General features: G+C 36.4%; 1 protein-coding gene across 3 annotated transcripts in view; it reads left to right on the plus strand.

Moving 5' to 3' along the window:
* Nucleotides 1–27,412, plus strand: part of dennd5a (DENN/MADD domain containing 5A) — a 54,941-nt gene that overhangs the window by 14,555 nt on the left and 12,974 nt on the right. The window contains exons 2-14 of one of the 3 annotated variants that reach the window (XM_058781730.1): nt 6,354–6,425; nt 7,022–7,131; nt 9,710–10,382; nt 14,756–14,943; nt 16,827–17,141; nt 19,975–20,190; nt 20,450–20,684; nt 22,585–22,735; nt 23,246–23,339; nt 24,605–24,709; nt 25,695–25,826; nt 25,933–26,085; nt 26,187–26,274. In XM_058781730.1, coding sequence (XP_058637713.1) covers nt 6,354–6,425; nt 7,022–7,131; nt 9,710–10,382; nt 14,756–14,943; nt 16,827–17,141; nt 19,975–20,190; nt 20,450–20,684; nt 22,585–22,735; nt 23,246–23,339; nt 24,605–24,709; nt 25,695–25,826; nt 25,933–26,085; nt 26,187–26,274 — 2,532 coding nt within the window. The remainder of the gene's footprint in view (nt 1–6,353; nt 6,426–7,021; nt 7,132–9,709; nt 10,383–14,755; nt 14,944–16,826; nt 17,142–19,974; nt 20,191–20,449; nt 20,685–22,584; nt 22,736–23,245; nt 23,340–24,604; nt 24,710–25,694; nt 25,827–25,932; nt 26,086–26,186; nt 26,275–27,412) is intronic. The other 2 variants (XM_058781728.1, XM_058781729.1) reach the window with 2 other exon arrangements.

Raw genomic sequence — 27,412 nt, forward strand, 5'->3', positions numbered from 1 at the left:
GTGCACAACAGGTTTTTCAGCAAGGTTTTGTTCAAGCTGATAATTCAGAGGCCTTAGAAATGTGCCTATCAAATGTGGTATGGTAGGCTATATAGGGTTAATTTTGTTCTTTCCTGTCTGAAGTGGGCATCACTAAAGAGCTCTCTTCCTCACAGAGCTCATGCATTCACGTCAAGCCTGTAGCCTCTGGCTGTTCTCTGGCCAACAGACGCAAAGCTTTCAGCCACCATACACAAGTACTTTATAAGATAAGCTTTATCTCTCCCCTCATAGCCTAGAAACATGAAAACAGTTGGAGTAAGAAAAAGAATCCATTTTTCCTTTTTCTACAGTCCAACTTTTTCCTACGTTATATCAGATTAAAAGCATTTTTTCAGATAGCTAAAGTCACCATGAATATCACTATGCATAAATGAAATCACTATATATTTCATAAAATTGCAGCAGTTAGATCCATTGATCAAGTCCTGTCCTACTTGTATTTTTTTTTTTCATTTGAGAAACCGTTTCCCTCAGATATACGGCACAAAAAGAAAAAGTCAACTTCCATTTCATGCATTTCAACATGTATTTATCAAATATTGGTAATGTAGGAAAAATTACTATGAGGCAGAAAGAAAAATGCGAACAAATGTAGTTTGCAGTAGCCAAAACATGTATCGTGGGTGTTTCCAGTGTATAGGACTCTGGTTTGTTGAACCACTTATTTTAATGTGGTTGATTTGTTATCTATCTGCTCTTTCCCAAATGCAGTCAGAATAAAGGTCTGGTTTGTTTTCTAAAGCACTGACCTTTCCGAAAACCACAGTGCCTTGTCACCTTATACAGTGTGCTTTCCCCCTCTGCATCATTTCATGGTTTCTTAAGGCTCTGATGCTCTTTGTGAAAGTACCAAAGCATTTTACAGGGGTCGTTTCATGAGGAATCAACTTTTGAAAAAAATTCCAAATGTAATATCTCACATTTTTGTAAATCAATTTTTAGAGCTGTTTTATAATAAATAAAAACAAATAAAATCACTGTGTACGGGCTCTAATCAGCAGCAAATACTAATAATAATAATAATGAAAAAAAACATTGAGAATATATTTGGGGCCTGTTGTTTGTTGTTTGAATCTGGCACCCTTTGCCTCTTGTAGTTGAGTACTTTTGCTGTTTGGTTTGTTTGTTTACAGCAGTGGTGCTTGTCACCTTGGCCTTATTGATATGTATTGCTTGTTTGCTGTCGACAAAATGATGAGCGTTTAGATTTTCATTGGCTTCATTGCTGTTGGCTCCTCCTCACTTGAACTCGGGCCTTTTGTGCTGATAGTCCCATGACTGAAACAAATCATGTGTGAGGAGCTGGCAGAGAATTAACAAGGCAGATGAACCATGACGAAGTCTTTTCATTCATCAGAGCTGATTGCTTTTCTACACTCTGCCCGTCTCTGCGTGTGGCACTGCCTCTGCATTCATGCTTAGGTTATTAGAGAGAACATGGAAGGCCTTCCCATGAATCATTATGAGATGATCATGCATATTGTGAGTTTCATGTGGAGATGGATACTGGTGACCATAATTTGCTTGCAGTACCTTTTATATAAGGATTTGTGGTAACACTTTAGAATAGGGAACACTTATTCACTATTAACTACCAGTTTTCCCTCAATAAGTTCCTAATTTGCTGCTTATTAATAGTTAGTGCGGTAGTTGTTAAATTTAGGTATTGGGTATTAGGGATATAGAATAAGGTCATGTAGAATAAGGCATTCATATGTGCTTAATTACTTCTAATTAATGGCTAATATTCTAGTAATATGCATGCTAATATGCAACTAGTTAAGAGACCTTAAAATAAAGTGTTACCAGATTTGTCTAAGTGAAATAATACTGGGCTTAATATTAGGGCTGCAACTAACGATTATTTTAATAATCGATTAATCTGTCGATTATTTTTTCGATTAATCGATGAATCGGATTTAAAAAAAAAAAAAGCATTAATTTCCAACCCTTTATTCAAAAACAGAACTAAAATCTTTAGAAAGTGCACAAACATGTTGCTCCTTGAACATCCCTGAGCTGTTATAATAATAATAAAATAAAATAAAATGGACTAACACAAAAACATACACATGTATGCTTTACATCTGCCAAATATATAGACTTTTTGGGGAGAGTGCAAAAAATTAAATAATTTAACAACACTGCGTCGTTAGCGTTGGTATTGTATCAGACACCTGCACTTAACATTATATGAAAATCAAGCTCAAATGGAGTTAATAATGTTTTTGACCAGAGAATGACGGAGATGGAGTGTTTTGTCTGTCGTTAGAACGGCTGTAACTGTTATGCAGTGCATAAGTGCATTAAGTGCATTATGCTTTCATCAACTTTTACAGGTTATATAACTTTGATTGTAGCTATATGGGCGCTTAGTTTTTCTTGTTGTTTAATACACTTGGCCAAAATCTCAAATTAAGCGCTTATGCACATAATGCACAGGATATTTAAAACGTATATAGACAGCAAATAACTAATTCTTCTCCACTCTTCAAACACACAAAAACATTATCCTTTACTGACATAGTGTTTGAGTAAAGAAAACGCTGTACTATTCAAACACCAATTATTTATTCACCCTTGCATTGCGAAAAAGCAGAGATCTCATCTTCTCCAGGCTGTGCGCGCGTCCATCTGAATGGAGGCGGGGTGAAGTTACGAGGTCTCGCTGAGAGCTCGATGATCCAATGGCGTTACAGTTTTACTGACAAGTTATTTTAATGCTTATCATTGGTTTACTATTTTTAAAACTCTCTGATTTAAAATAATAAAACGAATTATAAGCGACTCAAGTTTGGATAATTTTTCACAGCACCTGACTGGGCTAGGTATGGCAACTGCCATACTCTGCCATACGCAAACGCCCGCCCCTGCTCCCACACCTTGGATGACTTGGGTCGCACGGATTTCTCTGCCTCCGCCATGTATCTTTCCTCTACCTCCGCTCGTTTTTTTTTTTTTTTTTTTACTTTTTTTATTTATGAGGCGCCAAACTCTGCTACCATCCGTGCGAGAGAGACCGAGTGTGTTCACTCCGCTCCGCTCAACTAAAGTTTTTTTTTTTTTAATAATCAAGCGTCTCGCGTCGCGCGACACAACGAATCGATTATGAAATTCGTTGCCAACGCTTTTAGTAATCGATTTTTATCGATTTAATCGATTCGTTGTTGCAGCCCTACTTAATATGGTTAACTTTCTGAGTTAGATATGCTTCTATAATGCATATAAACAAAATATTTTAAGGTTGACATCGGGTGTCTTTGATAAATGATAATAAATTGTTCAATAATGGTACTGTACAATAATATATTTTTTTTACTAAATTGGTTTTCGGTTAATGCCAAAGTTTTTCAATGTAGAATTTTGAGTGATCCAAATTTCCATAATTTCAACATTTTCAGTATTTTTTTTTTTACTCTGAAGAATTAGCTAAATGGAAATTCTGCAAGAAAAAATATTTTTTCCCCATATTACTTGAACCATTTTACTTCCCAAAATTAGGCTCAAATTTTATATATATAAAAAATTATACTACACATTTTAAGTCCATACATTTAGGAGTGGTTCCATAAAATGTAGCTTTTTTTGTTTTTAATTTACATATAATGTGTCACTATTAATTATTATTATTATTATTTTTAATTGTTTTTTTTTTTCATTTGTAAATTTAAAAGCATTGTTGCATAACTTTTATTTATTGATACGGTTGGGATTAAATTACGGTTGGGATTGTAACTAATTACACCGCAAGTAGGGATGAAAACCTACCAAATTTCTTAATGGCTGCATAACCACTTCAAATACGCATTAAATTTTGAATAATTTAGTGATCTGTCATCAATTATTATTGCGTACATATCACACTGTATGAGATGTGAGACTCACCATATTATAATAATGTATTATCCTAGTATTATTGTATTAAAGATAAATTAATGTATTAAAAATGTCACAAATCTCAACTCTCAGTGTCATTACGCATAAAAACATCTTGTTTGGGTCTTTTGGACTTAATTATATTGAAGGTAGAGTAGAAGCTTAAAAGCATCCTCATAATATTATACATTACACAACACATGCGTCAATCTCAACTAATGCCAGTGTTTTTCTTAAAGGTCATGATGAATAAAAAGTGTAAGAATCTGTTATTTCATCCAGAGAAAAATAACTTTTTTTAAGTAATAGTTAAAAGCTGAAAAATATTTTAATAATTAAGTAACTTGGATATCCACACATAAAGATTTTAACATCTGCCTTGGTGTTTGCTTCTCAGGCGTTATGTAACATTCCCCTAAGAGTCTGTAGTGTTTACACACTATCTTTTAATAGTTTTATTCCAATTCTCAACTAAATCTTATATTTAAATATTTTACACGCATTATAAAGAAGTCGAGTGGAAGGAGAACAAGAACCTACGAGATTGTCATGGAAAATGACAGATCAGAAACATTAATAAGAAAGTCCATAATTTAGCAACGTATTACATAGCATGTTGTCATATTATGATTGTGATGTTGTCTCTGGTGGTTCCTTGTAGCTTGACACTGACAGTGTTTAAATCAGCCCAGCAGCCACTAGTTTGTGTTGGTTAATTCCACACATTCCTGGCCTTATCCCTGTAGCGATCCCAGACTGGTGAAACCACCAGGTTTGATTTGTTGCTTGTCCTTTAAATGCCACACATAATAACTCTTCAAACACGGCATCCCTAAAGATTGGTGACAAATAAACACGTTCTTACCCTCCGATTAAACCTGAACACATTCCTCAGGGAAATATCCCTCAGAGACAAGTCTGTTCTTGTTGCATCAAGGCTATATTGTTCATTGTCTGAGGCAGATCTGTTAAATATCTTACACTTTCTCTGATATGGAAGCTGAAAAGATTGAAATTAGTCAGTTTTTGCTGTGTGGGCAGCAGAGGAGAGGAAAACACCTGTGACATTCATGTGTGCACACACCGCCTTCGGTCTCAGTTGTTTCAACATGCTGTGTCTAATGTGTGTGACAGCGAGCAGGACTTCTCCAAACTAAAATTACACACAGTCAATCTGTAGAATCTGTGACCAGGAAAGGGAGTTAACATCTCTGCAACAATGGACAGAATACAACGGAATTGAACAGAGGGGTTTCAAGACATTTTTAAAGGAATTGTCCACCAAAATGAAAGTTTGGTGAAAATGTACTCGCTCTCAGGCTGTCCAAGATGTAGATGAGTTTGTTTCTTTATCTGAGCTGATTTGGAGAAATGTAGCATTTCATTATTTGTTCACCGATGGATCCTCTGCAGTGAATTGGTGCCGTCAGAATGAGAGTCCAAACAGCTGATAAAAACATGACAATAATTTATAAGTAATCCACACCATCAATTAACTGTTAGTTTCCGGCTAACTTACGAGTCTATAATATTGCATTCTTCAGTGATAAAGTTGACTCGTCTGAATCAGGAGAAAAATATGCACAGCTCAAGCACCGTTTATAAGCAAAAACAGTCCAAAATGATTTTAATCAAATATGATGGTGGATTTTGATGTGAGAGGAAAACCGTAATTGACTGTTTTGCTGGAGGAAGCATTATTATGGAATATGTGTGTAATATAGACTCTGGATGCGACAGTTTAAAGTTAAAACATCTATGATGGAGATGTTTTTTACAAACATGCAGCTTTCACTTCAAGATATTAGTTGATGGATTGGAATCATATGGATTACTTATGGATTATTGTGATGTTTTTATTAGCTGTTTGGACTCTCATTCTGACGGCACCCATTCACTGCAGAGGATCCACTGGTGAGTGAGTGATGAAATCCTAAATTCCTCCAAATCTGTTACGATGAAACAAACTCATCTACATCTTGGATGGCCTGAGGGTGGATAAATTTCTGCAAATTTAAATTTTTGGGTGGACTGTTTCTTTGGGTCGACATGGTGTTGGAAAACATTTAAAAAGCAACTTGCAAATGGCTAAAGAAATCAGTGTCAAATATGTTTGTTTTTTTAAATATACTGATTTATTGTTCGTACATTTTACCAAAGATTTAAACATGAAATCAAATACTTTTATATGTATATTTATTTATTATTCTAAAAAGTGATTTATTGATTTATTATTATTGTAATATAAATATTACTTTATTTTGTAATTAATAAATTGATAATTTATTCCTTAATTTTATTTTTAAGCAACACTCCTTGTCCTCCATAATGGACTTCAAGAAGTGCCCTTAATGGTGTTGTCTATGAGTAATAAGTGAAGATTACTCACCCTCCTTATGTAAGTGATTAATTGCACTGTTTTATCTTTTGTGTAGCTTTATGCCAGTATATACAGGCTACTAAATACAGAGATGTTGGCAGAGGAAATGTGGCGAGTGCAGACGCAGGTAACCCCCCATCCTCCACTATGTTCTCCACTCCTGCAGTCAATGCTTCTGTTTGAATCACAATCAACCACAGCTTGGCCTGTGCCCGCTAACCTTTAACCTTTCCACGCACCTCTTTCGCAGCACCGCTGTTTGCTCATGTGTGAGATGACTGCGTGGTCGGGTAGCGTGGGATCACCTGTCTTCCCGCCCTTTCCCCCCTCAACACCTTTTCCTCTTCCTCTCTCAGCAGCAGCAACTTATTAGCACTCCAAACTGTTTGTCAGTCACTGCTTGGTGATCTTTTGCCAAGGTTTGCTTGGTGGGCTGTAACTCCTTCACTTGGAATGATTTTCGAGGCACGTCTTTTTCACGCGTTGCAACACTCTTCTGCTTCAACTGTTCTAGCACTTTTGGCTTTGACTGGGTTTGATTTCTGTTTTCTTATGTTTTTCGCAACTCTTCTTCTAGAAATTGTTGTATGTATTTAATATTAAGATATATTTTGTGATGTGATTTTCTTGAATTGCCATGAAGGTTTGAAGATAGTTGCCAAAAAAGAGCTTTCTGAGCTTATCTGTCTTCCTTTTCTCTTTCTCTTTCTGTCCAAATCTCAGGTGAGAATTTTGAGCAGAGTCCACTGCGGAGAACTTTTAAATCTAAAGTTCTAGCACACTATCCCGACAATGTGGAGTGGAACCCTTTTGACCAGGATGCTGTGGGCATGGTGAGTGACACACATAAAGGTCTACCAATATAGGCTTTTCAAAAGCTAATTCTAATTTTTAGAAAGCAGGGTGGCCACCAGCAAATAAAATGAACATTTGCGATAGTTTTGCAATATAATAACACCTTTGATGCAAAACACCTTTTCAACTACCTTATTGTACATGTCAGGGACTATATGGGACTGAAAATATGGTACTCATTTTCTGAATGAAATTTAACAACTGTCAACCAATCTTTGGATTGAATGGTTCAAAGTCTCGCTCATAATATTCAGAAAGACACTCACTGGTTGCCACATACTGGAAAAATAAGGTAACTTGCAGAAAGAGTCATAAAATTAATCAGTGAATGGACAAGTTGCCGATTCCACTCCAAACTTTAAAGCCTGAAAATGAAAATCACCCCATGATTTACTCACCCTCAAGTCATCTTAGGTGTATATGACTTTCTACTTTCAGACGAATGCGATCATAGTTACATTTAAAAATGTCCTGGCTCTTCCAAGCTTTATAATAGCAGTGAATAGGTGTTGAGATTTTGAAGTCCAATAAAGTGCATCCATCCATCATAAAAAGTTCTCCACACGGCTCCAGGGGGTTAATTCTGAAGCGAATCGATGCGTTTGTGTAAGAAAAATATCCATAATAACCCCCCAGAGCCGTGTATGTAACAAAATAAGCCCCGGAGCCATATGGAGTACTTTTTTATGATGGATGGATGCACTTTATTGGACTTCAAAATCTCAACACCTATTCACTGCTATTATAAAGCTTGGAAGAGCCAGGAGATTTTTAAATGTAATTCTGAGTGCATTCGTCTGAAAGAAGAAAGTCATTTAACCTAGGATGGATTGAGGGTGAGTAAATCATGGGGTAATTTTCATTTTTTGGTGACCTGGCCTTTTAAGGCCCAGGTATGCTTCATATTCTGTGTTCCACTTCGTCTCACGCACAGTTAAGCATGCAAGCCTTTCAAAATAAAAATTTTTTTGACCATGAGCATGGATAAATGTGGCTAGTGGACCATATTTTTCAAGCACTCATATCAGAAGCTCTGTTTTTTTTGTGCAAGGACAACAGCAGACTGTGCTACTGATGAAAATTACATCACACAGACATCTGCAAGCCGGCTCTTAGAGTAGACTGACAATTCCTGATTCCTCCAAATTGCAGAAATGTGATTATTTTTGGGATCCACACCAATCCCTCCAGTTTCTTTACCCTGTCATAAAGTAGGAAGGCACTTGAGGTGGTGTTGTAGGTCATGCCTAACAACGCCCTTTTGCCAGTCTATATTTAGAATATAGCACAGCCTCCTGCAATGTATCACTTAAATATATCATATAGGTTATATTTAACTGTTTAATTAGTTCCCTGTCAGCATTTCTAAAAAAGTTACCAGCCACCACCTGCATTTTTGATCATTTTCACAAAATTTTCACGGTCCCTAGAATATTTCATTGTTTGAATATCTGAACATGCAACATGTCAAATGAAAGAACAGAGCATGTGCTTTTTAACAAAATAAACCGTTTTCTTCTAGCGTCATGCATTTTTATCAATACTTGAATGTAAGCAAGTTTCATGAAAAGAGCAACATTTTGAGCAAAAAGCTTAGAAAATGGCTTTGTTGTAAAACACTTCATCTGGATGAATGATCAAAACAGATGGAGTAGATCACTTCCATCAACACCCCCAAGCTTGCACGGTCCGATACCACTTCCTGACTCAACATTTCATTCAGTAACGTTGGGCAGTTTTGATTTATATGCTGTTTAATGTTTGATGATCATGTTATTTTGCATATGCATCTACTTACATATGCGATCCCTCTTTTTGCTGCTTCTTCACTGTGTTTTGATCCTGCTATTCAATACTATTTCAGAAGATGTGTAATAGCGCCTCCTACCATATAACAGTGAAAATGTGAAAAGTCAGAAAATTCTGTCAATGCAGGGAAAGAGTTAATAATAGCATTTGAAATGTAATAAATATAATAAAATACACTATTTTCAATGTTTGAAAACAGAAAATATTGCTCTCTCCAAATGTCTGTTAATTGTCCAAACAAGTCACTTAATATGCATGGCGCTATATAGCAGTGGTTCCCAAACATGTTCCTAAAGGCCTCCCACACTGTAAAAAGTGATGTTGAATTCACTTTAAAAAATTGAGGAAACCCGTTACCTTAAAATTATTAAGTACATAATAATAATAATAAAAAGTTAAGTGAACTTGACAATTCAATTAACTTATTTTTTTTTAATTATCATTTACTTAAAAAAAAAATTGAGCGAACCCGTTGCCTTAATTTTTAAGTTAAGTCAACTTATCATTTTTTACAGTGCAGCAGTGCACATTTTGCATGTTTCCTTTGTGTGACACACCCATTTCAGGTCTTGGAGTCTCTACTAAATGTGCAGTCTTGGGGAGCAACCAGGAACATGGTTGGGAACCACTTCTATATTGATCTATCAAATGAGATACGGAGTGGCTCAAATTAAGGGAACTTGTTGAAGATCTTTTTTAATATATTTGCAGAGCCTCAGCTGTTTTTTGTTGTTGTTTCCTCCACAGCTCTGTATGCCAAAGGGCTTGTCCTTCCGCACCCAGACAGACATCCGCGAGCCCCAGTTCCACTCTTTCATTATCACGAGAGAGGACGGCTCCCGAACCTACGGCTTTGCCCTCACCTTCTTCGAGGAGGTGACCAGCAAACAGATCTGCAGTGCCATGCAGACACTCTACCACATGCACAATGCAGAACAGTACGACATCTTGCACACTCCACCCACACCTCGCAGTCCAGAAGACACCCGTCCCACCCCTCAACAACTGCATGCTGCTCCCTCCTTGTCTCGGCTGCAGCGTTTCAACTCCTACGACATCAGCCGAGACACACTCTATGTGTCCAAGTGCATCTGCTTGATCACACCCATGGCTTTCGCCCAGGCCTGCAGAAGGGTTCTGGAACAGCTGCACCAGGCCGTCACCTCGCCTCAGCCTCCGCCGCTGCCACTGGAGAGCTACGTCTTCAACGTCCTCTACGAGGTCCCGCTGCCGCCGGCCGGGCGTTCCTTGAAGTTCTCGGGCGTATACGGGCCTGTGGTGTGTCAGAGACCCAGCACGGCTGAGCTGCCCCTCTTTGACTTCCCCTTGCAGGAGGTGTTTGAGCTGCTAGGTGTGGAGAACGTGCTACAGCTCTTCACCTGTGCACTACTGGAGATCCAGATCCTTCTGTACTCGCAACGTGAGTAACTAGCACTCATACTTTTGTAGATCTAGTGCCTGCTTATTATTAATCTCACCGTCAGACAAATTCCAAACAAAAATGGCAAGGGGTTTATCAAAACGGCAAGCTCTAATCTGATTGTCTGGTTTTATGCAATTTCTGGGAGGGAAAGTGTCTGCAGGAAATCTGTGTTGCCAGGCTCTTCCTATGAGTTCTTGTAAGGAGATATTGGATTTGACAAAGTTACCAAGATTTGTGGCGCCTTTTGAAGATGCCCAGCAGTGTTTTGGGTTTAGACACTTAGTAGCTCACGTGTAAACGCCAGTTATCAAATGTTGGAGGCCTTCTATGTCATTTAGATGGTCCCTTACTGTTTAAACAGGTCGTTTTTGGCCAGAAGTGTAAAGTGTACCAGACTATTGGTGAAATTCAAAAGTCTCACTAAATGTGATTAGCTTATTAATTAAAACTTTAGTTTTGTCGGCGATGCTGACATATAGCGGTGTTGGTAATAAACGCCAAAAAACACAACTTCTGTTTTGACTCACAAATACTATTGTTGTGGGTATTTGTTTACAAAACCTAGTAAGCTGCCTACATAGACAGCATTTTAAGGCATGCTGATGTGTCTGTTCTAAACAGTTAAATTATTCCACTACTAAATTGAAGATTTTTTAACAGTGTTTAAGTGTGTTATGTGTTTTTATGCTAATTGGAGTATCATGTTAGCTTGGTGTTAATGTGCTAATGTAAACATGCTAGCATCAAATGTCGATGGAACACTTATGGTGCGTTCAAGTCATGTCGGATACATCGTATTTACGAGTTGAACGCACATGAATGTCACCACAAAGTTGTTATTACGAGTGGGAAACTCTCTTTAATTCTCTCTATAATCTCTTTAAGAAATTTTCTTTAAGCCCCGAGTTTCCGAGTCGGGGGCGTGTCAGTGAAAAAACATGTCGGATGCAATGGACGCAGCCAAAGACTAAAGATATGCAGCATCGGTAAAGTTGTAATGTACAATAAAACTATATAAGTTACATATACAAAATATTATATTAATGTATAATTATAATAGAATATATAATTATTCAGTTTACATCACCTTCATAAATTAAATAAAAACAGAAAAAAGAAAAAACACAATGATGCACGTTCTTCATTCATCATTTTGTAGATGTAGAGTTAAAAAAATCATTGAATTGTATGTAGAAAAGTTATATCGCCATCTTGTTCCGACCAAAGTGACTGGAATGCACCCGACATCGTAATAACGACTTGTCAACTCGTCAGTACGAACGTCCCAGGAGGACTTGAACGCAGCATTATACATAGGATTGTAGAGGAGCGGAAAAGTTTCGGTAAATTTAGTGAACTTTCTAGAATTGAAAACTTTCCAAGATTTTTTGGAAAGTTTCAGGAAATTTACCATCCCTTTGCAGCCCTACATAGAATACATGACTACTTTTGAATGATTGTCATTGGAGAAAAAAATCTGTTTGTAATGGTGTATTTACAGTATCAACCAGCAGTGGCTGACTGTTGATGCTAACTAACCAAAGCTTGACCCTCTGCACACCACCGACTAACAAGAACAAATAATTCTGGTCTATGGCTGTAATGTAAGTTAAGGGCTATGGCTGTTTTATTCAGTATGTCCTATACCAGCTTGCTGTTTAAATAGGACATATAAGCCTAATAGGAAAACTGGAAAATCTCATCAAGGTTCTATAAATCGTTAACGACTTGGCTGTAATTTGCTCAAAGTCATAAATCATTGTTCTTAATCGTCCAAAGTGAGTAAACGCAGAGACTTTAATTTAGTAAACTCTTTTTGACATAAATTAGTATTGCTCTTTGCTGCCAACGTACACCAGCTTTTTCACATTAAAGCCGATTTAAATCTGATGGCCTTAAGCTGACCTAACAGAGTTCTGAATGAATGCCATGCAAACATTGATTTTAGCTCATTTTCTTGATTTTTGGCTTGTTCTGTTTAGCACAGGCTGGTTTTAGAGAATAGACGGGCGGTTATATTGCAGTGTACTGCGACATGCTCTTTCTCTCTTTTCACACTCTCTCTCCATCTCAGTGTCCGTGTGAGCTCATCATAGCGCTTTGTTCTCTCTCGTTCTTGTCAAACTCACAGCCCACCCTTCTCTCAGAAACACCTGGTAGTTTGCAAATTAAACTCAAAGCTTTCTGTGGAGTATTTAAGCGAATACATTTAGAAGTTGATTAAAATTGTAGCAATCTTTTGTGTTTGTCATTGCCATATGCTTGAAGTTTTCGTTAAGATTTCACAGTATGTCTCTCAATAAGTCAAAATATCATTATTATATTTATGAAAATATTTTTTTGACTAAATGCAATATAATTGGCAGTGTTTCCTGCTGGAAATCCTCAGCAGGCCATTTTAGATTGAATTTAAAGCAGCATGGGAAGATTGTTTTGCGATTCAGTGGCAGATGTGCTGATTGGATCAATTACACCAACAAGGATGAGCAAATTACAGGAGGCAACTACAAAGCGACAGGGGGCTGGGTGGATGCATTGCTGTGGTGTTGCTTAGCAACCGTCCTCCAGATAAGGAGGATGGTGGTGATGCAGCATAAATATGATTGGCTGGAAATGACATCATCCCTTTCTGTATCCAGAAGGCTCGTGCTTGTAGCGTAATGTTTGTGGACAGTGAGAGTCCAGAATGAAAAGGACTTGATGTCATTAGATTGAGCGTCCGCACACACACAGCAGGGTGTTAGTGCTAAAAAACAAGATAGCCTACGTTACTCTAGAAATAACTGGTGCATTTGTAGCCTACATAAATACCCTGGCCCTTTCCCAAGTACGTGAATCCTTGAGACGGGCATCTGCTGCTAGATCAATGGATGTTTGCCAGTTACTGCTCATTTCCCTATATAGACTTTGCCTTCGGTTGCAGGACAGTCAATTAGCTTTACGTCATCTGATTCTTACTCGATATTATAACTTAATGAAACATAATATTAATTCATATTAAATAATGTTCAATTGTTTAAAATATTTATATTTATTACACATTTTCTTTAGGTAAAATAAAGTAAACATTACATTTAAATTATTAATATACAAATGAATAATGCAGGGTTTTTTTGGGGGTACCTCTGACTCATGCTGATTTTCATTATGATGAATCATGATGAATGTTTTCATGTTGAAATTGCTGATTTATGTCACAAATAATTACAAAGGAATGGTAGCACATTGAATTAAACATGAAATTTTGAAAATTATTTGTGACATTTACTAGCAATTTCTGAGTGAAAATGTTTTCCTTGAAGCTTTTTTCCAAGTGAATTCTGAGGACGTGAGGACTGTGTGTGTGTGTGTGTGTGTGTGTGTGTGTGTGTGTGAATAGGCCTGTTGTTGTTACTCAGGGTGCTTAGAGGCTGGTTTAGTATTCTTGTCTCTCTGACAGTCGTGACACCCTATGGGACTGCAGGGTGGAGACCATAACAAAAAATTGCCCATTTTGTCTGGGTTTTGTGTGTATAAGAATAATATGTAATATATCCTCTATATTGTGATATTTTTAGTTTTAAATGCCCACTTGAGAATGCATTGTGTGCCAGTCACTTAAGAAGCACACAATTTAAACATTTCTACAATACCCAAATGACTGAATGCCAAGAACATTATCACACACAGTACTGAAAATCGAAAAATGGAGTAAAGAAAGACCTTGATCTTCATTAAGAGCAATTGTGCAGTTAAATGCTTATTTCACCCAAAACATTAAATTCTGTCATCATTTGATGTTCATGTCAATTCAAACCTGTATGAATTTCTTTCTTCTGTGGAACTTAGAAGATATGTTGGTAACTAAACAATTGCAGTTCCCATTGTATGGACTAAAAAAACAAAACGATGGAAGTTGATGGGAACCGGAACTATTTGGTCACCAACATTCTTCAAAATATCTTCACAGAAAAAGAAAGTGGACTATCCCTTTAAATCTGATATGTGTGTGTATTAAATCTGATATATGTATTATATCATTCAAAAAGACTGGTTGACAGTTGTTTATATTTTCATTCAGAAAAAGAAAAGAGTCCTATATTTCAAAAATGTGAAATAAGATTTCAAACAGCTCTTGCCATTTTTATATGTAATATATAAAGTTGGTTCAGTGAACAGACTGTGGGTGGGCTGTCGGCGCATCGCCTAATGCTGACATTATCCTCAGTGTAACACTAATAATTTGTAATTTGCAAAAATCTGTTTCTGTTGTGGCCTCAGGTGTGATTATTCTGTCCTTGCAGATGGATAATCTACATCACTCTGTAAATTAGCTTTGTGTAGAGTAACGCTGCTCAGAGAGTGACGTGTCTTAATGTGTCTCTGTCCAGATTACCAGCGGCTGATGACGGTAGCGGAGAGCATCACAGCCTTAATGTTCCCCTTCCAATGGCAGCATGTGTACGTGCCTATCCTGCCCGCTTCACTGCTCCACTTCCTGGACGCTCCTGTGCCGTACCTCATGGGTCTGCACTCCAACGGCCAGGATGACCGCACCAAGCTGGAACTTCCCCAAGAGGTGCGTGACACACACTCGCTCCCAGGGAACCGACTCATCCTGCAGTTCAGTTGAGGATGAATTCATGTTCAGGGAGGATGTCATGTGGTTTTATTAAAGAATTAGTGCTGCAGCCTTATAGGTGGTGATCATCATAGTCTGTTTGGCCTCGCACGCATCTCAGTTAAAGAAAAGACTCGTGCTTAAATCTCATTAGGTCATGCGTCAACAGCATCCGGCTGTAAGATGTTTGTGGTAATTAGGCTGAAATCCTAATTCTACCCAATTAAAAGAGATATACATAAATGTATGATTTTTTAAATGTTTTTGATAGTCTCTTATGCTCACCAAGACTGCATTTATTTGATGAAAAATACAGTAATATTGTGAAATATTATTACAATCTAAAATAACTTTTTTCTGTTTACTATATTTTAAAATGAAATTTATTCATGTGATGACTTTTACACTAGTTTTTAGAGACATGTGATGCTTCAGAAAACATTCTAATATACCGATTTGGTGAATTATTATTCATATTAATAATGAGAATGGTGTAATATTTATGTTTTTTGTATGTTTTCGGGATTTTTTGGTCAAGAAAGCTCAATCATGAATTCATAATTTCTTTTAGTCATACGTACTATCAAAATAATGTTAGTTGAATACTATATAGCTATAATACCATAGAAATATGAATGTAACTAAAGCACATACTGGAGTGTATTTTGATTAATAATATCTCCCTTTAAAAACCCTTCTGGTCTTCTTTCTCTCCCTACTGAGATGTGACTGAAACAATATTGGTAAAACCTTTTGTAGGAAAATAATCTCTATAACCTTGCTCACTGATGAGATATCCACTCTTTCTTTGATCTTACCTGAAAAGCAGCAGTGAAAAGTCTGCTTTTCATGTGGAGTTCCTTTTGAAATAAATCTTCTATCAAACATTTGTCGGCTACACTGCCACTTTACTTCTTTTAGTGTATATGAAATAAATTGGTGGCACCAACCTGCAGGGAAAGCAAGCTCTATAATGTATCACTGCAATGTACCATTTAAAAAAATGGTGGCAGCATCATGGTACAATCATGAGAACCATATAGAAACCAATATGATATGCCAATATGATAATCATTCAGTACTGTTATTTATCAAAGGTACGTCAAAGTATACCATGGCACATGGTAGTGCAATAGTACTATTTGTGACCCTGGACCACAAAACCAGTCTTAAGTGTCAATTTTACGAAATTGAGATTTATACATCATCTGAAAGCTGAATAAATAAGCTTTTCATTGATGTATGGTTTGCTAGGATCGGACAATATTTGTCCGAGATACAACTATTTGAAAATCTGGAATCTGAGGGTGCAAAATATCAAAATGTTAAGAAAAACGCCTTTAAAGTTGTCTAAATGTATTCTTGGCAATGTATATTACTAATCAAAAATGATGTTTTTATACATTTACGGTAAGAAATCTACAAAATATTTTCATGGAACATGATCTTTACTTAATATCCTAATGATTTTTGGCATAAAAGAAAAATTGATCATTTTGACCCATACAATGTATTTTTGGCTATTGCTACAAATATACCCCAGCGACGTAAGACTGGTTTTGTGGTCCAGGGTCACATTTGGTACTTTTTTGTTAGTGTGCATTCCTATTTATACCTGTTTGTAAATGTGTAAAATTGTCAAACCTTGTCAGTTTTTTTTTTTAATGTGATTTATATGAGTATATAATTCTCAGCTGAGCATCATTGCTCTGTTAGTTTGTCTTCTAGTGGACAGAGATGAAAGTCAGTGTTCCCACATTATTCATAATCTCTTTCTGAAATTTCTGTTACGTAATCTCATAGATCAATATTTGTAATGAAATAACTCTTGTACCCTTCAGGCCAACCTTTGTTTTGTCGATATTGACAACCACTTTATCGAGCTACCTGAGGACCTGCCTCAGTTCCCCAACAAGCTGGAGTTCATCCAGGAGATCTCGGAGGTTCTGTTGGCGTTTGGCATATCTTCAGAGGCAAACCCACAGTGCAGCGAGGGCCAGGGCAAGCTCAGGGGCTTCCGCTCGGGTGACATGGCCTCTGACAAGCGCAACGGCAACCTGGCCGGCTCACCGCTCAACTCGTACTTGCTGAGAGAAAACCAAACCATAGCTCGTCTGCAGGCGCTGGTCAAGAGGACTGGAGTCAGTCTGGAGAAGGTGAGAATGGGAATGAAGACACAAAGTACGTGTCTGTTTTTAAGTACTAAAACAGTGTTAATTGTGGTTCTTTAAAAGTTTGTTATGGTTTTTAAAAGGAATTCTGTGCTTATTGCTAGCAGGCAAGCGAATAAACATTTGCAAAGTTTGATTATCACACTGATTGGTATCCACATTAGGATAAAATATCAGGGACTCGGAAGGGACGCGACATAAAAATTTGTAAAGCACTGTTTATTGCACTGTTGCTTGTGGGAATAGCGTGATTAAAGTGTAACCAGAATTTTATCCACCTCAAAAAAACTAAATCAGATCTCATTATTATCATTTAAACTACTTCAGAACAAAAACATCCTTAAAAATCCACCAAATTCTAGTTGTGTGTTGTATATCAGTTCACATACTTATTCTACACATTAAAAGTATGCAATTTTCTTGTGATAGGAAATATGTACTAAGACAGTATAGCAGTACCATCATAAAATTAAGTATTATTATTGTATTACACTAATCCATTCATGTAATTATTGTTTTACATATATGTATTAATGTAAGTTATGCCAACAACTCCCTTGTCACCTACTGGTAGTGTCTGCATCTGAATTAATTAATTCATTATTACCTAACTAATGCAAGGAGTTGTGGACAATATTAGTTCAAAAGGTAAGCATTTTATTTTATTGTATTTTTAATATTTTAATATTATTTTGGACCATTCATTTTCTTAGCTTGAATAATATTTATGACAGATAGTATCCAAATAAGTGTAAGTGAATGTTTCTTTAAATGCATTTTAAATCATTTCTTTCTCTCTTTCTTTCTTTTAACAAACTAAACAAAAAGTAAAAAATAAAATAAAATAAAAAAAGCAGTTATAAACTAGTTTTAATAGAAAATGTGGATATTATGCTGTAAATTCTCTCAGACAAAGACATTTAGTTCGTCTGGTTTCTCTGGGGATTTGCTGTGAATTCAATCATTTCTTTTTTTGAACTGAACAATGACTTGAGCAGTGATGGCAGATCTTTTCAGTGTGGGCAATAATTATAATTATTGTGTGGGCAATGAAAAAAATGAACATGGCTGTTAAGACTGAGTGCGCTCTGTTCTTATTGTCAGAAAGCTTGAGGTCTCTCTCGATGACATTTAAGCAGCTTAAGGACACACTCTGTCTAAAAACCAGGGATTGACCCCTTACTCTTAATATAGCTCCTAGAGAGAGTTTGTCACAGCCTTAAAGCTGTACTAGTTAAATTCCATCATACTGACTTGATGTTCAATGATTCCCTTATTTAGAATGAGCTGTCAGGCACTTGTTTGCTTTTCTTGCTCTCTGTGTATTGCCGCTTGCTCTGTATGGTTATATTCTCTTGGGAACGAGCCTCATTTGCTTCATAAATCAAGACAGATTTGTAGACTTCCGTTCCCAGCTCTCCCTGCTCTCCATTCGGGGTGTTGCCATGGAGAATAGATAACTCAGATCAGCTCCGAAAGCTGTGTGCTGATATTTGCTGCCACATTTTCCCACTCTCTTGTTCCTCCTCTCTGTTAACTCCTACCTTTACTCTTAAAGTTGACGTGAAATGGAAAATCACCCTATTTTCTAAATTGTTTGCTGTTGATCTTATTGTGAACAATTCGTTCATGCATGTTTCATTCTATTTAAAACAACAACAAAAAGCTCTTTTTTTTTAATCTAAAAAAGTCATAACTCTGAAAGATTCGATCATTTAATCTGTTTAAATCCCGCCCCTTTCTAACAGTTACGTTTGTATTCAGATCTGCATCCATCCAATCAGCAATTGATGAACAATTCCAAGTACTACCTGATTATTCATTTTTTATAATCTGTTTCACACAAAGAAAATATCTGTTGCTACTTCAGTTACATTGCAACTTCAACATTTTTCCTGGAAAATGTCAAGAGTGTAATTTAACATTTGGAAAATGTAGAGTGGTGATTGTGATGTTTGTTAATTTTATCTTTATGCTGAGATTATATTAAGAAGACATTCCAAAACAAAGTTTCAAGGATGAAAGACGTCATCTTCCAGCACTGAAATCTAAATGTGGCATGAATGAACAATACTTGCCATGTGACAGAGACAGGGTTATTAACGTTAACTAAATCAAAAACCATAAAGATCTTAAATCTAAATCGAAACAAAAATGTGTTAAAAATTCAAATAAAATTCAAATATTAAAAAAAAAAAAACTTTCTCATTTTCGTTTAAAGTTGAAGTACTAACATAACTGAAACTAAATAAGATAAAACTAATAAATAAAAAATAAAAAATAATATATAGACATATTTGAAAAAATAAAAACTAATAAAATGTCAGAAACAAAGGAAAAGTAATAAACCATTCAAATTTAATTGAAAATATGAAAAATAAAATCAAATTCAAATTATTAACAAAGTTTATAAACAATAGTTTAGAAAAAATGTTGAAAAGTCAGATTAACATGGGGGAGATTCATTGTTTGCCATTTTATTTTATTGTGCTCTGCGTTAACAGAATTACAGAGAGGTGTCGTTTGCTGTGGGGACGTATTCCCTCCATCGTTTAATCAGAATAAATTTGTTACATTTCAGTTTTGCCTGAAATGAATAAATACTCTACTACAGACTTGATTTCTAGTTTGATACATCACACAGACTGTTTATCAAAACAGTTAAATATCACTTTATAATATGAGTTTAACCTGATTAATATTCATGAGCTACACTTTTGCCTTGTCATGCCCCTCTGGTTCTTGTGCTACTGACCCCACCATCACTTTTTAATACAATGTGACACTTTGCTGTCCTTCACCTCTGTGTGTTTGACAGTTGGATGTGAAGGAGGATACGAGCACTAATAAGGATTCAAAAGTGCAGTGTGATGAAGAGGAGATGAAAATGCATCAGCTGAACATTCGGGTGCGAGAGGTCTTCGCCAACCGCTTCACGCAGATGTTCTCTGACTATGAAGTGTTTGTCATTCAGCCCAGCCAAGACAAAGAGTCCTGGTTTAGCAACCGAGACCAGATGCAGAACTTTGACAAGGTGATGCTTCGCTATCCATTTATAAACTTCTCTGCTAGAAAAACGAAGTCATGTTGGTTTATTGCCAGTTCAAATTGGTCAACCAGTTCTGACCAGCTTGAAGACTTACTATGTTACAACCAGCTCAAACCAAGAAGTTTTAAGAATTAAATTGATTAGCCATTCTTTTTGATGATTAAAATGTACCCAGAAAAATTAAAAGTAACTAAGTAAGACGTTTTGGAATGCTTGCTACATTTCTGAATTCTGCCCACTGCAGGCCTCCTTCCTGTCAGATCAGCCAGAACCTTACCTGCCGTTCCTCTCCCGCTTCCTGGAGACGCAGATGTTTGCCTCTTTCATCGACAGTAAGATCCTGTGCCACGATGACGAGGACAAAGAGCACACGCTGAGAGTGTTTGATTCCCGTGTTGACAAGATCCGTATGCTAAATGTCAGGACACCCACCCTGCGGACCTCCATGTACCAGAAATGCACCAATATTGATGAAGCAGGTGAGACGGCATGAACCGTCTGGCATAAACTAATCTGGTTTAGAAATGGAGCTATTTGGAAAACCTACACTTGTGGCATAAAAATACCTTTTTGCCGTACCCATATAGAGTTAATTGAAATTTATCAGCCATAAATATATTTTACTCGTCATCATTTATTCACCCTCAAGTTGTTCCAAACCTATATGAATTTCTGTCTTCTGTCTTCTGTTGAATACAAAATGCATTTATTTGTCTCTTTGTGTAATTTTCAAATGTCATAGTTCAGATGTTTCATGTACATCAAACTTGAAATTTGAATGCAAGAGCTTATTGATTGCGGCTTTATTTTTATTCATATGTGACCTTTATGTTCAGACAGCCTGCTTTTAAAGTGTTACTGGAAAGTTGGTCCGTTTTCCTCATGGCGCCTCATTAATAAGAAAATCTATACGTATTAGCTTAGTAATACATAGACAGCTCACGCCATGCAGGTCATGCTGAATTCCTCTTCATGCAATGCATTATGGATAGGATTCTTGAATCGCGTGCGTTACATTCAGATGTCTTCCATTAGCTCTGCTGATGAAATGGGACAGTTCAAGCATAAGAGAGCCAAATGGAAATGTTATTTATTATTAACGTGAATAATGATTGATTAAAAGATGTCTGTGCAGGGAAACCCTTTTAAAGGCTCTCATTTATCATCATAGAAATCATTAGAAAGTTAGTTTATTGCATTTAATTTATTTTGAAGAATAATTTTTTCATCGGTGGTGTTTGCGAAGACGTAAGCCCCTGATTCTAAGGGCCAGTTTTACTAAACAGGGCAAATTAGGGCATTTACAATTTCTCATTTACATATCGACCACCGCAATATACCAAGCGCAGCGCAAATTAAGAATAAAGAAATAAAGAAGCCACAGTATGTTGAAAAGAACCGGAGGCTAAAAAATGAAGGTTTGCTAGAAGTTTTGATAGAGCTGGTATTGCTATTTGAGGGTTCCTGAAGCAAATTAAAAATAACATGTCTTGGCAAACGATATGTTCGGATAATGTGTTCTTCTGGCATTCAAAATAATATAATACGTGTGGAAAAATCTTCTCCCTTCTACCACGCGCTCTCTGTTCTCTGCGGTGCCTCTCCTAGCAACAATAATTGCAGCCATTTCAAGCGCAGAATAGTTTAAGATGTGCTTTTTTGGGGGGTTAAATAATGGTGCAAATGCCAGTAATTTGACGAGCGTGATTCATTTGAATTCTCTCCTCCCATAAATTTTGCGTCTGAAAGGGAAACTCCTACAAATGCATATTCAGTAAGGTCAGGCATAAAAATAACCGTCCACACCTTTTCAGCACTAATTCGTCACTGTGCGTCTTTAGTAAAACCTGACAGTACAATTTTAAGTTTGCGCTGACGCTAACTGTTAGTAAAAGTGGCCTCAAGTATGATATTTTGGTGCATAACTTGCTGAAATATTGTTAGCCATAAATCTGTAGTTTGCTTTAATTTATTTTAATTGAATTTTTACTTTAATTGAATTTGTAATTTATTTTAATTGAATTTTTACTTTAATAATTCAATTTAATTTAATTTAATTTTTTTTTTTTTTTTTAAATATTGTTAAATGTTGAATAAATAATTTTTTTTAAATGTTAAAACATTGTTCACAGCTCTCACTGTAGCATGTCTAATGGCTGTTAGATTTTGTATTGTGTAAGAGATATTTTGAGCATGGTGTGTGGGTTCACATTAGTGGCTTAACTGTCTCTTTCATTCTACCACATCACTAGCTCACACTCCTCCCACCATGTGGGCTTTGTGTCTCTGTGACGAGGACATTATTTCTTTGAGTCTCTATAGGGGTTTTGTGATTCATCAGTAATATGTGTGTGACGTGTTCCTCTCTTGCCACTTTAGAAAAGGCCATTGAATTGAGGCTGTGTAAGATCGACCACACGGCTCTGCATCCCCACCTGCTGGACATGAAGATCGGTCAGGGCCGCTATGAGCCGGGCTTTTTCCCCCGCTTACAGTCCGATGTTCTCTCCACTGGACCTACCAGCAACAAGTGAGAATAAATCGCTTAGCTTTTCCTAGATGTGTTGACACATCAATTAGTTAAGTATCTGGTGCACAAAGGCTCTCAGGGCTGTTGATGCTGGCATGACGTGATTAAATTGGACATGTTCCTGGATCAACATCATTTATTAGTCCTGGAATGACTTTCCTAAAATATGACTGTTTGATCGTAAGACTGGATGGATTCAGTCCTGTGAGTCAGTGCTTCTATATTTTAGAACAAGATTTTAATTATTGCTTAAAATTTTTGAATCTGCAACAGTGACTGATTTGTTGAAATGATGCTAGCAACTCAAAATGGTCCATCAACAGCTATTTCAGAGCAGAAATATTGAAATATATATCATATATCTTCAGAAGGCTTAAAAGTATTGGTTTAGCTATATTACCCCAAATCAAGCATTGAGACCGGTTCTCATAATCCAAATGCAAACTCTGGCGGTCAGTTGTTTGTGATTTTTTTTTTTTTTAATCTAATGGTGTTGTTGTGGTGTGTTAGATGGGCGAAGCGCAGTGCACCAGCACAGTGGCGGAGGAAGGACAGGCAGAAACAACACGCTGAACATCTCTATTTGGACAATGACCAGAGAGAGGTATGGACAAAATGCAAAATGAAATATAAATTGTGGCTACATATGAATTTTAATTTTATTTATAGAATTTATTTATGTTTATATTTATATTGATGGCCAAAGCTGAATTTTCAGCGGCCATTACTCCAGTTTTTAGTGTCAGAAATCTTTCTAATATGCTGATTTGATGCTCAAGGAAGATTTTTGTATCACTTTACATTAAGATCCCATTAGGTAATAGTAGTTAATGCATTAACTAACATTAAGCAACAATGAGCTAGACATTTGTTACTGTATTTATTTATCTTCGTTAACGTTAGCTGTTGATTGTTAGTTAATGTTAGCTCAGGTCCATTAAATAATATTAACAGATACAACTTTTGATTTTAACAATGCATTAGTAAATGGTGAAATTAACACCATATTAACTAAGATTGATAAATGCTTTAGATGTATTTTTCTTTGTTAGTTCATGTTTACTTAGTAGTAAGCTAAAGTTAACAAATGGAACCCCATGCAAATGTTTAGGGTAAGTGCGATTTAAAAAAAAATAATAATAAAAAAAATAAATAAATAAAAAACCTCTTTCAACATTGATATTAATAAGAACGATTATTAATAATTGAGTACCAAATCAGCATATCAGAATGATTTCTGAAGGATCATGTGACACTGAAGACTGGAGTAATGATGCTGAAAATTCAGCTTTGCATCACAGAAATAAATTACATTTTAATATATATGCAAATACAAAATGCAGCCATGGTGAGCATAAGACACTTCTTTCAAAAACATAAAGTCTTAGTTATTCCATACTTTTGGCTGATAGTGTATACATAATAAATATGTATGCAATATCGCGTTCATAATCGCAGATGAATCGCCTTCGATTATGAACGCGATATTGCGTAGCTTGTCAGTGATCTACGGCTCTGTGTATTAAATGGCGCTCCATCTGAAAGTACGTGATGGAGATTAACAACTAATCACTGAACCGGCTTTTGCATGCAATTTATCGTGCAGCCCTACATGTTTGCCAGTTAGTTTCTGAATGTTTTTCTCCTATTCTTTATTTTTCTTTTTACACTCTGTTGTCTTACTGTCCATTGTCATTCTTTTATAGCTTCTTTCATAGTATGATTAATGTGTTTCTTTTGTTTTTGTTCGTTAACTTTCTCTTCTTGGATCTCTTTTTTTCACCCCTCTTTTTTCATACTTGTCCGTCTCTCCTCTGTCTTCCTCTCTCTCTCTCACACTCACACACACAAACAAACACACACTCTCAGCATGTGGAGTGTCTGTATTCTGAGCTTCAGCTTCTGCTGGCTCTGGACTACTACTGGTTCTCGCAGTCCTTCAGGCCCTGTCTAAAGTCCGTCAAGGTGGATGTGGTATGTGCTAGATGAGAGATCAGGCCGCGCTCAGGCTGTGAATCTCAATCTGCCAACTCTGACATTCCCCACTGCCTTTCCCATCTTAAATGCCTGAGCCCTCATCCCCATCAGTGTCTGTAGCTTCCTGCTTTTGACACTTCTGTCAAACTCAAATGAAATCTCTTCCCTTATGTTTTATTTGGCAGGTGAATACAGTTCAGCCAAGATTTGAGTAACTTATATTTACTGCAGAAAAAAATTAGATCTTGTGTTGCTCCAAAATGAAACAAAAGAAATTAGAAATAATAATTTACACAGAAAATGAAAACATTTATTAAGTCCATTACGATTTTTGGATCGCCGTATTATTTTTTTTACTAGAATTAAACTAATATAAACCCCTCTCCTTCATTTGTCAGTTTGCTTTTATCTTGCCATTAATGTCTACTTGAGATGTAGTGCTTGAGTCTCGTGGACCATTTTTATATTAAGATTCTTTTATTGTACTTTTGTGTGATTTTTAGACAGTGCCGGTCCTTTTTTATTGTAATTTTATGGAAAAACATCAGAACATTATTCAGAATGTCTATTTTTGTGCCCCATGGAAGAAAAGTCACATGGGTTTGGAAAAAGTATTGCCTTAATTGTCATGAAAAAAATTATGCATTTCATAAAATCTTAATGGTCCTAAAAATAGGTTTAGTTTTTTATAGCATGCATATATTTTTTTTCTTTTATATCATTTTTATTTGGGGGGGGGATGACTTTTCTTCATAAGATGAGTCTTTATTTTGTAACACAATACCAAGATTTAAATGGCCAGGTGTGTAGGTATTGTTGGTGTTCTATATATTGTAAACCACCTTTGCTTACCATGGTGTTTAACCAAATGGACTTGGGGGTGTTTAGCCACTAGAACTCTAAATTTGAAGTAAGTCAAAAGCCACAAGCTACATCAGTCTTTTGTTGGGCGTCATGTGACTTTGTGATGTTGTCAATGCAGAAGTACATCCAGGAGGCCAGGAACCTGGGCACCACTCTCCGCCAGCCCAAACTCTCCAACCTGTCACCTTCAGTCATCGCACAGACCAACTGGAAGTTTGTAGAGGGACTGTTAAAGGAATGCAGAAATAAGGTGTGTGTTTTGATCCCCCTCTAGATTTTAACTTATAAAACTGGTATTAATATCCAGATAGACCCGGGTTTAAGCTATAACTAACCCTGTGTGATCTGTGGCTCAGACCAAGCGCATGCTGGTGGAGAAGATGGGACGGGAAGCGGTGGAGCTGGGCCACGGGGAGGTTAGCATCACTGGCGTGGAGGAGAACACGCTCATCGCCAGCTTGTGTGATCTGCTGGAAAGAATCTGGAGCCACGGTCTGCAGGTCAAACAGGTACATAGACAACATAGACTGGGCATACAGTCATCGTGACGCTTATGAATGTGTAATGTAGTGGGCTTGTTTGACCGGGTTCTTCTCTTTGTGTTTGCCAGGGAAAATCCGCCTTGTGGTCGCACCTATTACATTATCAAGAGAGTAAAGAGAAGAGAGACGCTACTCCAGCAGGCCTCGGCCCTCCAGGTAAAATACTAAGATGATACAGTAATGTTTGCACATTGTAATTCTGTACATCTAGCTGCATACATAGGATTCTTCTTCTAAAGCAGCATGTTAACCTAAATAGATCCTCATAAGTGACTGATTTGAAACGCTCTACATTGGCAACTCCTCACGTTAACCATACAAAAGACTCAACTAACATGAGTAATTCCAACTTTTAATATTATATTTGTATGTGTTGCTATGCTAACAACTTGAAATTTTGTCAGTGTTGTTATTTTTAGCTAAATGTTTGTTCACGCCAAGGACAGATCTATTACTATAAAGTTTTAACAATTGTTCTAATTCTATGAGAATATGGAAGTCCACTCCACAACTATAACAATAACAACACAGAAGAACATTATTGTTGGAATCACTTTCAAAACTTTTTTTTTTTTCCAGCTGATGAATCATAAAAACATAGAGAGCCAATCTAGACTTTAAAGAATTTGAGCATTTAAAACGTCAGATGACAAACTCACTATAAAAATCTGTTTCTTGGTGTGAACGGGCCTTAAAACTGAAACTTACAACTATTTCCATTAATTAAAATAAAGCTGACTTAAAATAAATTGTAAGTATTAAATGAAAAACTTAAAAAGCTTAAACAAAAATCTGAAATATTGCTCTGGCAACTAACTGAAGTACAATAAGTTTAACCTCTTAACTGTTACCGTCCACCCCGTGGGACGCCTACGTTTACTTCACTATTTTACAATTAAATCCTAATCTAATCATGACAAACTATATATCGTTGGAAAGGTCTAAGACTCCTAAATAGGTATTTTACCCCTTTTTTTGTTAAAAAATTATGTAGGAAAAGTAATAGATTAATTTATGACGAGTGCACCTGAAAAATCTACATCATAACAGGAGTTCTGACCTTTGTCACAGAAAGTCTTCTTTTTGCCTTTTTCTCTATCACGCTTTAGAAATCATAAGAAATTATATATCAGTTGAAAACTTAAAATCTCAAAATTCATCCTTTTGAAACCCATTTTAAAATCAGACATTGCATTACCATGGAAATGGTACATCAAAATCACGTTGGAAAATGTTTTCATTCATGAATTATAAAAAAATAAGTTTGGATAGTGCACTATCATGTCTGTGTTCA

Source organism: Onychostoma macrolepis, chromosome 07 (genome assembly GCF_012432095.1).
Source record: "Onychostoma macrolepis isolate SWU-2019 chromosome 07, ASM1243209v1, whole genome shotgun sequence".
In the NCBI taxonomy this organism is placed as follows: Eukaryota; Metazoa; Chordata; class Actinopteri; order Cypriniformes; family Cyprinidae; genus Onychostoma; species Onychostoma macrolepis.